The 12,950-nt window shown below is 48.5% G+C and overlaps 1 protein-coding gene across 6 annotated transcripts in view; it reads left to right on the top strand.

The window, feature by feature from the left end:
• The window catches only part of LOC110502896 (inactive rhomboid protein 1), a 134,359-nt gene extending 128,084 nt beyond the window's left edge, over positions 1 to 6,275 (top strand). For all 6 annotated transcript variants that reach the window (XM_036960654.2, XM_090217444.1, XM_090217443.1 and 3 more), the window contains 11 exons: positions 506 to 678; positions 968 to 1,225; positions 1,747 to 1,858; positions 2,036 to 2,110; positions 2,227 to 2,388; positions 2,732 to 2,832; positions 2,926 to 3,081; positions 3,238 to 3,414; positions 3,664 to 3,817; positions 4,762 to 4,985; positions 5,166 to 6,275. In XM_036960654.2, the coding sequence (XP_036816549.1) occupies positions 506 to 678; positions 968 to 1,225; positions 1,747 to 1,858; positions 2,036 to 2,110; positions 2,227 to 2,388; positions 2,732 to 2,832; positions 2,926 to 3,081; positions 3,238 to 3,414; positions 3,664 to 3,817; positions 4,762 to 4,985; positions 5,166 to 5,361 (1,788 nt within the window). In that variant the 3' untranslated portion in view covers positions 5,362 to 6,275. The remainder of the gene's footprint in view (positions 1 to 505; positions 679 to 967; positions 1,226 to 1,746; positions 1,859 to 2,035; positions 2,111 to 2,226; positions 2,389 to 2,731; positions 2,833 to 2,925; positions 3,082 to 3,237; positions 3,415 to 3,663; positions 3,818 to 4,761; positions 4,986 to 5,165) is intronic.
• The last annotated feature ends 6,675 nt before the right edge of the window (positions 6,276 to 12,950 follow it).

The raw sequence follows: 12,950 nt of genomic DNA, 5'->3' as shown, positions 1-12,950 counted from the left end.
TCCGCTACACTCGTTTCCTTCTCCTCCTCCTCCTTCTTCTCCACTCCACTCGTTTCCTTCTCCTCCTTCTCCTTCTTCTCCGCTCCACTCGTTTCCTCCTCCTCCTCCTTCTTCGCCGCTCCACTCGTTTCCTTCTCCTTCTCCTCTCCTCTCGTTTCCTCCTCCTCCTCCTTCTTCTCCTCTCCTCTCATTTCCTCCTCCTCCTCCTCTCGTTTCCTCCTCCTCCTTCTTCTCCTCTCCTCTCATTTCATCCTCCTCCTCCTCTCGTTTCCTCCTCCTCCTCCTCCTTCTTCTCCTCTCCTCTCATTTCCTCCTCCTCATCCTCCTCCTCCTCCTCCTTCTTCTCCTCTCCTCTCGTTTCCTCCTCCTCCTCCTCCTCCTCCTCCTCCTCCTCCTCCTCTCCTCTCATTTCCTCTTCCTCCTCCTCCTCCTCCTCCTTCTCCTCCTCCTCCTCCTTCTTCTCCTCTCCTCTCGTTTCCTCCTCCTCCTCCTCTCCTCCATGCAGGATGGTTTGAGGAGAGAAGATGAGGAGCTGTTTACCTATGCAGACGATGTGTTTGACTCCCCGTCTGAGGCCGCCATTAAAGAGGAGGAGTCAGCTAACACAGCTGCAGGTGAGAGTGACCTCACAGGTGGCGCCCTGGACAAGAACGAACTGGAGAGGAGTCACCTAATGATGTGAGTTTAACACACACACACACAGACAGACATACACACAGCCACACAGACAGACACACACACAGACACACACAGAGACACACAGACAGACACAAACAAGTTGTTGCTGCTACTGTAGCCTGTTTTCACCTAACACACACCCTCTTCTGACCCTTTCTCTCTCCTTCGCTACCATATCTTTCTCATTCTCTCTCTCTCTGTCTGTCTGTCTCTCTTTCTTTTTCTATTTATCTCTCTCTCTCTCCCTCTCTCCTCCTCCTCCTCCCTCCATCTCTCAATTGATCAACAGACCCCTAGAAAGAGGTTGGCGTAAGGGTAAAGAACCTGGGCCGTCTCTGGTCCAGCCCAAGGTGCGCCTGCAGCAGGAGGTGGTGAGTGTGAGTGGGCAGCGACGGGGCCAGCGGATCACAGTGCCTGTCAAGAAGCTCTTCGCCAGGGAGAAGAGGCCCTACGGCCTAGGCATGGTGGGACGGCTCACCAACAGAACCTACCGCAAACGCATCGACAGCTTCGTCCAGCAGCAGATAGAGGACATGGACGACCACAGGTACACTTTATCGTCTTAGAGGATTTTCAGATTCTTGAATTTATATTTCAAATTCAAAATTTGCTACATGGCTGTGCAATTGACTTCAACTCTGGCATGGTCACATAGTTGCACTTTAACATGGTCACATGTCTAACATGTTACGATACTACAGGAGAAGAGCCCAGTCACAGCCGTAGCAGAGGTAGCAGCTGTGTCTGAGTTGGCCCCAGATAAGATACAGGATAGTGTAGACCAGTGGTTCCCAAACGTTACTGTACTATGACTCACATGAAAGCACCTTTTCTTCTGGCTGACCTGGCCTCTAGATACAGCAGGACTGTGTGACTCACTCCCGAGTCCCCGGCACTCCATGTGGGGAAAAATGGTGTACGCAGGTGTACACTACAAACTGTTCTCCCAGTTGCTGCAGCTGTTTTCAGTGGGAAGACCACACTGACATAGTGAGGTACTGTTTCTAACAGAGGAGGCAAGCTGGTATACTGTCTGGGATACCTTATTCATATTCTGTGTCTCTGCAGGCCTTTCTTCACCTACTGGATCATGTTTGTCCACCTGTTGATCACCATGTTGACTGTGTGTCTGTACGGCATTGCCCCTGTTGGCTTCTCCCAGCACGAGACTGTCGACTCGGTCAGTACACCGATTGTTTCATACTGTAGTTTGGGTTCTACAAGTTACAGTGGCAGGTGTATCGTCATTGCTATGAAGCTTGTGCCTTGTGTGATGCGCGATCCTTTGAATCCGTGTGGTATGTCTGTGTATTTGACTTTGTAAACCCTTTGGTATTTTCCCTCTCTCTCTGTTTAGGTATTGAGAAATAAAGGTGTTCATGAAAATGTCAAGTTTGTGCAACAAGAAAACTTTTGGGTGGGACCAAATTCGGTAAGTGTAGCTTTTTTTAGGCGAATGGACTTCGTTTGATCATTTAAACTTCAATGTCAGCGACATTATGAGACCTTGTCTGTGTTCTGACTGCACATCCTCCCCCTGGCCTGCAGGAGGCGCTGATCCACCTGGGGGCTAAGTTCTCCCCCTGCATGCGTCAGGACCAGCAGGTCCATGACCTGATCCAGGAGAAGAGAGGAAGAGAGAGGGACTCAGCCTGCTGTGTGAGGAACGACCGCTCCGGCTGTCTCCAGACTTCACAGGAGGAGTGCTCTGTGAGTCACCCTGGTGTTAGACTAATGTTAGACTAATGTTAGACTAATGTTAGAGTCTTGTACTGGTTAACGTCCTACGAGATCTGATATCTCTCTCTTTCTTTCTCTGTCTGTCTCTCTCTCTCTCTCTTGTTCTTTCATTCTCTCTCTCTCTCTCTCTCTCTCTCTCTCTCTCTCTCTCTCTCTCTCTCTCTCTCTGTTGTTTCTTTCTTTCTCTGTCTGTCTGTCTCTCTCTCTCTTGTTCTTTCATTCTCTCTCGCTTTCTCTTTCTTTCTATCTCTATCTATCTCTCTCTCTGTCTCTCTATCTCTCTCTTTCTCTCTCCCCTGTTCTCTCTCTCCAGTCTACTCTAGCAGTGTGGGTGAAGTGGCCTCATCACCCCAGTGCTCCTCTCCTGAAGGGGAAGGTCCGTCAGCACGGCTCAGTCTGCCACCAGGACCCCAGGTAATAGACTGCTTCTTTCTGTCCCTCTCTTCTTCTATATCTCCTCTTCCCTCTATTCCTCTAACATTCTTTCCTCTGTTCCTCTCCTTCCAGGATCTGCCTGGAGCCAGCCTCTGTATCGCCTCACGAGTGGCCTGATGACATCACCAAGTGGCCAGTGTGTACCAGGTACCCAGGCAACCACACTAACCTCCCCCACGTAGACTGTGCCATCGCAGGACGGCCCTGCTGCATCGGGACCAAAGGGAGGTAAGGACACTCTGTTTGTTCTGTCTCTGCAGCTATTGTCGCTGCGATGATGTTGTGATGTAATCCTGTGTGTTGTGTGTGCAGGCTGCTATTATTTGTTAATGTTGTAAGAACGTTATGTGTGTGTTGTAATAATGTAATGTGTTATGTGTTCAGGTGTGAGATCACGTCCAGAGAGTACTGTGACTTTATGAAGGGCTACTTCCACGAGGAGGCTACTCTCTGCTCCCAGGTGGCCTGTCTGGATGATGTGTGTGGCTTGCTGCCTTTCCTCAACCCTGAGATCCCAGACCAGTTCTACAGACTCTGGCTCTCTCTATTCCTCCATGCTGGGTGAGACTGGAACTCCCCCAGAATCATCCGTCATGGTGTTGTGTCTTTTTCAGGGTTTCTCCCGCATTACTAATGTATAACGCGTGTGTGCGTGTGTGTGTGTGTGTGTGTGTGTGTGTGTGTGTGTGTGTGTGTGTGTGTGTGTGTGTGTGTGTGTGTGTGTGTGTGTGTGTGTGTGTGTGTGTGTGTGTGTGTGTGTGTGTGTGTGTGTGTGTGTGTGTGTGTGTGTGTGTGTGTGTGTGTGTGTAGGATCCTGCACTGCCTGGTGTCGGTGCTGTTCCAGATGACCATCCTGAGGGACTTAGAGAAGCTGGCTGGCTGGCTGAGGATCTCTATCATCTACATTGTCTCTGGAATCACTGGAAACCTGGCCAGCGCTATCTTCCTCCCCTACAGAGCTGAGGTAAATACTGTAGATACACTGTACCGTAGATACCTACCCTACAGAGCTGAGGTAAATACTGTAGATACACTGTACCGTAGATACCTACCCTACAGAGCTGAGGTAAATACTGTAGATACACTGTACCGTAGATACCTACCCTACAGAGCTGAGGTAAATACTGTAGATACACTGTACCATGATACCTACCCTACAGAGCTGAGGTAAATACTGTAGATACACTGTACCATGATACCTGCCCTACAGAGCTGAGGTAAATACTGTAGATACACTGTACCATGATACCTGCCCTACAGAGTTGAGGTAAATACTGTAGATACACTGTACCATGATACCTGCCCTACAGAGCTGAGGTAAATACTGTAGATGCACTGTACCATGATACCTGCCCTACAGAGCTGAGGTAAATACTGTAGATACACTGTCCCATGATACCTGCCCTACAGAGCTGAGGTAAATACTGTAGATACACTGTACCATGATACCTGCCCTACAGAGCTGAGGTAAATACTGTAGATACACTGTCCCATGATACCTGCCCTACAGAGCTGAGGTAAATACTGTAGATACACTGTACCATGATACCTGCCCTACAGAGCTGAGGTAAATACTGTAGATACACTGTACCATGATACCTGCCCTACAGAGCTGAGGTAAATACTGTAGATACACTGTACCATGATACCTGCCCTACAGAGCTGAGGTAAATACTGTAGATACACTGTACCATGATACCTGCCCTACAGAGCTGAGGTAAATACTGTAGATACACTGTACCATGATACCTGCCCTACAGAGCTGAGGTAAATACTGTAGATACACTGTACCATGATACCTGCCCTACAGAGCTGAGGTAAATACTGTAGATACACTGTACCGTAGATACCTACCCTACAGAGCTGAGGTAAAATACACTCCCGCTCCCACTCTCCCTTCCTCCCCAGGTGGGTCCAGCAGGCTCTCAGTTTGGTATTCTGGCCTGTCTGTTTGTTGAGCTGTTCCAGAGCTGGCAGATCCTGGAGTGTCCTTGGAGGGCTTTCACCAAGCTGCTGTGTGTCGTCCTCTTCCTGTTCTCCTTTGGCCTGCTGCCCTGGATAGACAACTTCGCCCACATCTCCGGATTCATCTCTGGACTCTTCCTCTCCTTCGCCTTCCTGCCATACATCAGGTGAGAAGTTTGTTGATTTCGTGAAATGTTTAGTTTGTTTGGATGTAAATGCTTTGACATATACATGACTCGGTTGTTGGGTTGAAGTTGCTTGGAGTAATTAGGGGGATTTTATTATTACTACACATTGGCAAATCATCGTCACTATCTGATTATATGATCTATTCTTATTATTTCCAGTTTTGGCCGTTCGGACATGTACCGTAAGCGTGTCCAGATCTGTGTGTTCCTGTTGGTGTTCCTGGGTCTCTTCTCAGGGCTGGCTGTCCTGTTCTACGTCCACCAGGTCAAGTGTGAGTGGTGTGAGTACCTCACCTGTATTCCCCTCACTGACAAGTTCTGTGACAAGTATGACCTCAACGCCCACCTCCACTGACCAGGCCTTTGACCGTGCAACTATAATGACTAGATTGGACATTCTCAAAGAAGTATAGCCTCATGCACCAGGATAGCAGGACACAAGTCTGGTGAACAAGACTTAAAGCAACGTCACGGCATGGACCGGACCGGCGGAAATATTTGGTGTAGCATTCAGGACATTGGACGTGAAGATTGCCAATCTTGGAAAAATGAACTGATAACGGTTTATCTTAATAACTGTTGAACTGTTGATCTGTCTCCATTCGGTTTTGTTTATATGGACAGTGCTAGCGAGTGACCGGTCACTTTCAAAGCATAAAGACAGAGAGAGGTGGAAGGGGGTAATATGTGACTGTTTTGCCTTGACAGTGATCTCACTCCCCTCTCTTCTTATTAAAACTGTGCCAACACCACCACGTGGCCATCAGACCACACAACAGCCACTGACTCCACACACAGTTGTGGATGGATTTTGTTTTGTATTTTTCTACACAAGTCATAAAGCCAACTAAGAGTTTTATTGGATGACCTCAGACAGGAAGATATATGAAAAATATATGAAAATATATGTTTAGTACTGTAGGATGACTGCCTCTGGTGCCTTGGTTATTAATGTCAAGTCTAGGTCTAAATCTAGGTCCAAGTCTAGGTCCAAGTCTCAAATGGCACACTATTCCCTATACAGTCAACTTATTAGTGCACTATATTGGGTCTATTCTCTTTATAGTGCACTACGATTTGAAAAAGTAGTGAACTACATAGGGGATAGGGAATAGTGTTCCATTTGAGATGTGCTCTATGTTAGACTAGACAAACCACTTGTAGCTTAACATGGACTGTAAACTGCTGTCTAAGAGTGGTGAGTGTTTGGAGGGTAGCGTTTTAGCTACCTGCTTATCTGTACCTGACAATACAGCAACACAAACTGAAGCTTTCTGTGTCCACTTTATTTCTGTTGTGTGAATGTGTCTTGTTGCACATGCATGTTTCCCCCATTAGAGGACAGAGTTTTCCCCAGAAGAGAGCAGAGTTTCCCCCAGTAGAGGGCAGAGTTTCCCCCAGTAGAGGGCAGAGTCTCCCCCAGTAGACGACAGAGTCTCCCCCAGTAGAGGGCAGAGCCTCCCCCAGTAGAGGGCAGAGTCTCCCTCAGTAGAGGGCAGAGTCTCCCCCAGTAGAGGGCAGAGCCTCCCCCAGTAGAGGGCAGAGTCTCCCCCAGTAGAGGGCAGAGGTTTTTTTGAGTAAGTGGCTTCCATCAGGGACATGTCACATAAGATGCATATCTGATGCCTTCCTATATAAGCTTCAACAAACCTAGTCTAAATGGCTGTTGAAGTAATAATACTCTGTGTTATCAACATTGTCTCTGCCAGAGGATATGTAGGCTAATGTCGACTAGAGACCCCATGTTGTTCCATGGCTCTGGCCTCTCATGATTTCAGTGTCTGATATGTTTATTCCACACCTCTTAATCGTGCACGTCAATACCTCTCTTTTGCTGTTTACTAATCCTCTCTTCCTCTCCTTGAGTCACCAGCCCCTTCCCACACACGCACACACACACACACACGCACACACACACACACACACACACACACACACACACACACACACACACACACACACACACACACACACACACACACACACGCACACACACTATAATTTATGGGGCACTTCAAGTCCTCTCTTTTGTCGTTCACTAATTCTCTCTTCCATCCCCCTCTCCTTGATTCACCAGCCCCTTCCAACACACACACACATACACACACACACACACACACACACACACACACACACACACAGAGAGAGAGAGTCTGTAATTGAGTGTTAATTAGTATGTACACTCAAGCTTCCTGTTGAAGGAAAGCTGATTATGACAAACCCTTATTTGCAGCCAATGTATAATAGAATAGCTACATAGTATGTTTAGGGCTTATTCCACGAATCTCACCTTACAGATGCTTCTCCACCTATAGATTGTATTTTATTTAACTAGGCAAGTCAGTTAAGAACAAATTCTTATTTACAATGACAGCCTGCCAGAAGTGCCTTCTGCGGGGACAGTGGCTGGGATTAAAAATAAAATAAAAATATAGTACAAAACATAAAGACATAAAGAGAGACCCAAGACAACAACATAGCATGGCAGCAATACATGAAAACACAGCATGGTAGCAACACAACATGGCAGCAGTACAACATGGTAGTAGCACAAAACATGGTACAAACATTATTGGGCACAGACAACAGCACAAAGGGCAAGTCAGAACTGTCATGTTCCCACCTGTCACTAGAGGGCGGCAGAGATGTCCTAGAGACATTAACAACACTCAGGTGTGTCCTATTTACTCATTATGATCTGTGAGTATAACAGAACTGATTTGGCAGGCGAAAAGCTGAGAACAATCCATTCAGGAAGTAGGATTGTTTTGTTGTTGTAGTTTTCTATTCAATGCCTTTACAGTATCCATTGACTTAGGAATCAAATTGCAGTTCCTATGCCTTCCACTAGAATTGAATATAAACATCGTTTGACATGTTTCTATGAACTTTACGGATAAAATTTGGATTTTTCGTCTGCCTGCTGTGACTGTGTTTGAGCCTGTGGATTACTGAAGAAAACATGCGAACCAAAAGGAGATTTCGGATATAAAGAGAAACAAAATTAAAGTTTATTGAATAAATGAATGTCTTCTGAGTGCAACCATATGAAGATCATCAAAGGTAAGTGATTAATTTTATCTCTATTTCTGACTTGTGTAACTCTTCTACTTGGCTGGTTACTGTTTGTAATGATTTTTCTGCTGGGCGATGTTCTCAAATAATCGCAAGGTATGCTTTCGTCGTAAAGCATTTTTGAAATCTGACACCGTGGTTGGATTCACAAGAAGTTCATCTTTAAACCTATGTAAAATAGTTGGATCTTTTCTGAATTTTTATAATGAGTAATTCTGTATTTGAATTTGGCGCTCTGCAATCTCACTGGATGTTGGCCAGGTGGGACGCTAGTGTACCCTAGAGAGGTTAACCGCTGATTCTTTGTCTGGTCTCTTCTCTGCACCTGGGTCCAACCTCACCATGTCACAGCAAGCTTCAGCCTACAACATGGACCCAGCAGAGATCATTGTTGTAACCCAATGTTGTAACCCAACATTCTCGAGGAGCACTGCTGGGATGGCAGCAAGAACAACTCTTCCTGACATCAGATACACTTACCGACTCCCTCCAACCACAGTCTAACCCCAACACAGGAGCAGCCAATGCCCGAGTCTCATCATCCAGTGCTACAGGTGTCGCCGTAGTTCCTCCATGGAACCCAAGATCCCAGCCCACGAGCAGTATGACGGCCACCCGGGAAGATGCAAGGGGTTCCTCACCCAGGGATCTCTGGTGTTCGAGCTACAGTCCTCCTTGTTCCATAATGGTCGGGCCATGATCGCTTACATAATCTCTCTACTCTCAGGCAAGGCCCTGGCGTCGGCAACGGCGGTGTGGGAACAGCAGCCACCACCCTGCATCTCCATATTAGCCTTCACTGCCAAGCTGTGACGAGTCTTTGACCCCACAGTCGGCAGATGAGAAGCGGCCAGCCGACTGTTCATTCCGCCAAGGGGCCAGACCAGTGGCTGACTTCGCCATTGAGTTCCACACCCTCGCTGCCGAGGGTGGGTGGAATACCGAGGCACTGGTCACCGCTTTCCACCAGGGGTTGTCTAGCTCCATCAAGGATGTACTGGCCTCTCAGTAACTGGGGGAGGATCTCAAGTCCCTGATAACCATGGCAATCAGGATCGACAACCGCCTCCGAGAACACGAGATGGCGCTTTTTTGACACCACCCCAGTATCCCGGTTTCCTGAGCAACCCAAGCCCCCCAAAGCCAGCATTGAGGAGCCCATGCAGCTGGTACGCACACGTCTGAGCCCACAGGAGTGTGACAGGTGCATGAGTGAAGGCTGCTGCCTGCTGCAGAGGTCTCGACCATCTCTGTGCTACCTGCCCAGAGCTGACGGGAAATGCCAGGGCTCGCCAGGACAAGGGGAGATCCTGACGAGCTGTGCAGTTACCCCTCGGCTACCCAGTCACCGTCTGTGACTACCCGCAACCCTCCATTGGGACAACCATCAGCACCAGATTCAAGCCTTTGTGGACTAAGACCCCACCTAGAGCCTTGCTGCGTCCCCCTGCATCCATTGAAGACCAAGACTTCTCCACTCTCCCTCCCGAATACTTAGAACTCCCGGAGGCCTTCAGTAAGTGGCAAGCCACCACCCTCCCTCCTCATCGTCCATATGACTGCGCCATATAACCCCTACACAGTTCCACCCCTCTCCGTAGCCGTCTTCACTCCCTCTCGATCCCTGAAGCTGCAGTCATGGACAATTACATCCGGGAGTTGCTGTAGGCAGATTTCATTCGCTCCTCAACATCCCCAGCTGGTGCATGTTTCTTCTTCATGGGAAAAAAAGGATTGAGGTCTGTGTCCCTGCATCGACTACCGAGGGCTGAACAGGATCACGATTAAGAACCATGACCCCTTACCCCTGATGTCTGCTGCCCTGGAGCTAGCCCAGGGGGCCCAAATCTTTTCACCAAACTGTACCTCTGAAACGCCTACAATCTGGTGAGAATCAGGAAGGGAGATGAATGTAAAACTTCCTTTAACACCCCTAGTGGCCACTGAGTATTTAGTCATGCCATTCAGATTATTGAACTCACCAGCAATCTTACAAGCATTGGTCAATGACACTCTTAGGGATATGTTGAATCGGTTTGTCTTTGTTTACCTCGACGACATCCTGATCTTCTCCAAGACCCTTCCGGAACACACCCCTGCACTTCCGCCAAGTCCTCAGATACCTCCTGCAGAGTCAACTATACGTCAAGATTGAGATGTGTGAGTTCCATGTAATCCCAAGTCTCTTTCCTGGGCCACATTATCTTTACTGTAGGCATCTAAATGGACCCTGTTAAGGTTAGGGTGGTCACTGACTGGCCCCGTCCCGCCTCAATCAAACAAGTCCAGCGGTTCCTCGGGTTTGCTGATTTTTCCAGATGTTATATTCGGAACTTTGGTGTGGTGGCAGCTCCTCTCACAGCCCTAACCCCAAGTCCCAGAACCGTTTTGGCTGGACCCCTGAGGCTGACAGGGCATTCATGGAGATTAAGGGATGTTTCACCTCCGGACCCATCCTCATTCATCCTGATCCTACTCTTCTCTTCGTGGCAGAGATGGACACCTCAGACACCGGAGCAGGGCCTGTCCTTTCACAGCGGAACAAGGGGGACAAGAGAATGCACCCATGTGCTTTTCTTTCCAAGCGGTTCTCTCCAGCAGACCGCAACTATGATGTAGTTGTAGCTTGGCAGTCAAGTGGGCCCTTGAGGGGTGGAGACACTGGTTGGACGGGCACCTCATCCTTTCGTGATCTGGATGGACCATAAGAACTTGGTCTCCATTCAAGAAGCCAGGAGGCTGAACACTCGCCAGGCAAGATAGGCTCTGTTTTTTAACATGATCCAAGAATCATAAAGTAGTTGCCCTGTCCTGCCAACACAATGTTTCTAACGAGGAGAGGGACTCCGAACCCATTATCCCCAGCTCCGGCATTGTGGCTGTTCCACCTGTGCCCAAAGCAAGTCCACCTGGTCCCACCTGTCCGTAGACTTTATCACAGGGTTACCTCCATCTCAAGGGCTTCCCACTATCCCGGTGGTCATTGATCGGTTCTCCAAGGCAGCCCATTTTATTGCCTTACCCAAGTTGCCCTCAGCGAAAGAGACCGCTGATCTCACAATTACCGATGTCTTTCGACTACACGGACTTCCCCAGGACATTGTCTCAGATCGTGGGCCCCAGTTCGTCGCACGGAATTGGAAATCCTTCTGGGGGCGTCAGTGAGTCTCTCCTCTGGATTCCACCCACAGTCGAATGGCCAACCAGGAGCTGGAGAATTTCCCCCGCTGTTTCATTTCCACCAAGGCCAGCAACTGGAGCCCGTTCCTCGTCTGGGCGAAGAATGCTCACCCCCCACCCCCATTTCCTGAACAAGAAGCCGAAATGGGGTGCCATCAGTCAAGGCGTTCATTCGACGATCTCTCTGCACCTGGATCAGAGCGCGATATTTCTTCCTCCGCTCATCTGCCCGACACCAACACAAGGCAAACCGGCACCGAAGACCTCTTCGGCTCCTCCTACCGGGTCAACGAGTGTGGCTGTCCACCCGTGATCTTCCCTTAAAGGTGGACTCGTGGAAACTCGCTCCAGGCTACATAGGACCATTCAAGATCCTGAGTCGCATCAACCTGGTCACCTATCGTCTCCAGCTTCCCAGGTCTATGAGGGTCTGTCTATTCCTTCCATGTATCCCTTCTCAAGCTGGTAAGGACCAGTCCCTTCTCTTTCCCCCCTCCGCCCCCTCGTCAATGTTCCCCCGGCCTACACTGTCCGGCGTCTGTTGGAGGTTCGTCTGGTCCGAGGCAACCTGCAGTACCTGGTGGACTGGGAGGGCCAAGATCCTGATGAGCGTGCATGGGTGCCTGCCCGCGACATTCTGGATCTGGGATGTTGCTGGCTGGAGCCGCCCTTAGAAGGGAGAGTACTGTCATGGTTCCACCTGTCACCAGAGGGCGGCAGAGACCATCCTAGAGACATTAACGACTCTTCCGTTACTGTACAGTAAAGTAATCCTTAACCACTGATTCTTTGTCTGGTCTCTTCTCTGCACCTGGGTCCAACCTCACCATGTCACAACAACTGTCAGTAAGAGTGTCCATGATTGAGTCTTTGAACGAAGAGATGGAGAGAAAACGGTCCAGTTTGAGTGTTTTCTGCAGCTCGTTCCAGTCGCTAGCTGCTGCAAAGTGAAACGAGGAGCGACCCAGGGATGTGTGTGCTTTGGGGACCTTTAACAGATGTGACTGGCGGAACGGGTGTTGTATGTGGAGGATGAGGGCTGCAGTAGGTATCTCAGATACGGGGGGGGGGGGGGGGGGCCTAAGAGGGTTTAATAAATAAGCATCAACCAGTGGGTCTTGCGACAGGTATATACTGAGATGACCAGTTTACAGAGGAGTATAGAGTACAGTGATGAAAGAGGGCAGTATGCCATATTATGGTCACTCATCCAGACCTTTTAGATGGGACTAGTTTAGGGCTAGTGTAGGCTCACTTTCTACTCTCAACTTTGTATTTTCTATTGTATACCCCTCTCCCTCAAAATGTATTTCTCTCTCTCTTTCTCTCACTCTCTTTCTTTCACAGCAATGCACACAATACACACAAATCAGGAATGGAATTAAGAATTCATAAATATTTTGATGAGCAATGTCAGAGCAGCATAGACTAAGATACAGTATATACATATGAGATGAGTAATGCAAAATATGTAAACATTAATACAGTGACTAGTGTTCCATTTATAGAGTGGCCAGTGATTTAAAGTCTATGTTTATAGGGCAGCAGCCTCTAATGTGCTAGTGATGGCTATTTAGCAGGTAAACTAGTGATTAGAGCGTTGTGCCAGTAACCGAAAGGTTGCTGGATCAAATCCCTGATTGCCGAAGACATTGTTGTCAATTTATGGTAGCCCGCCGCACCTCTCTG

The sequence above is a fragment of the Oncorhynchus mykiss genome, chromosome 23 (genome assembly GCF_057628025.1).
Source record: "Oncorhynchus mykiss isolate SJ-2025 chromosome 23, ASM5762802v1, whole genome shotgun sequence".
In the NCBI taxonomy this organism is placed as follows: Eukaryota; Metazoa; Chordata; class Actinopteri; order Salmoniformes; family Salmonidae; genus Oncorhynchus; species Oncorhynchus mykiss.
This window is presented reverse-complemented; position numbering and strand designations above follow the sequence as displayed.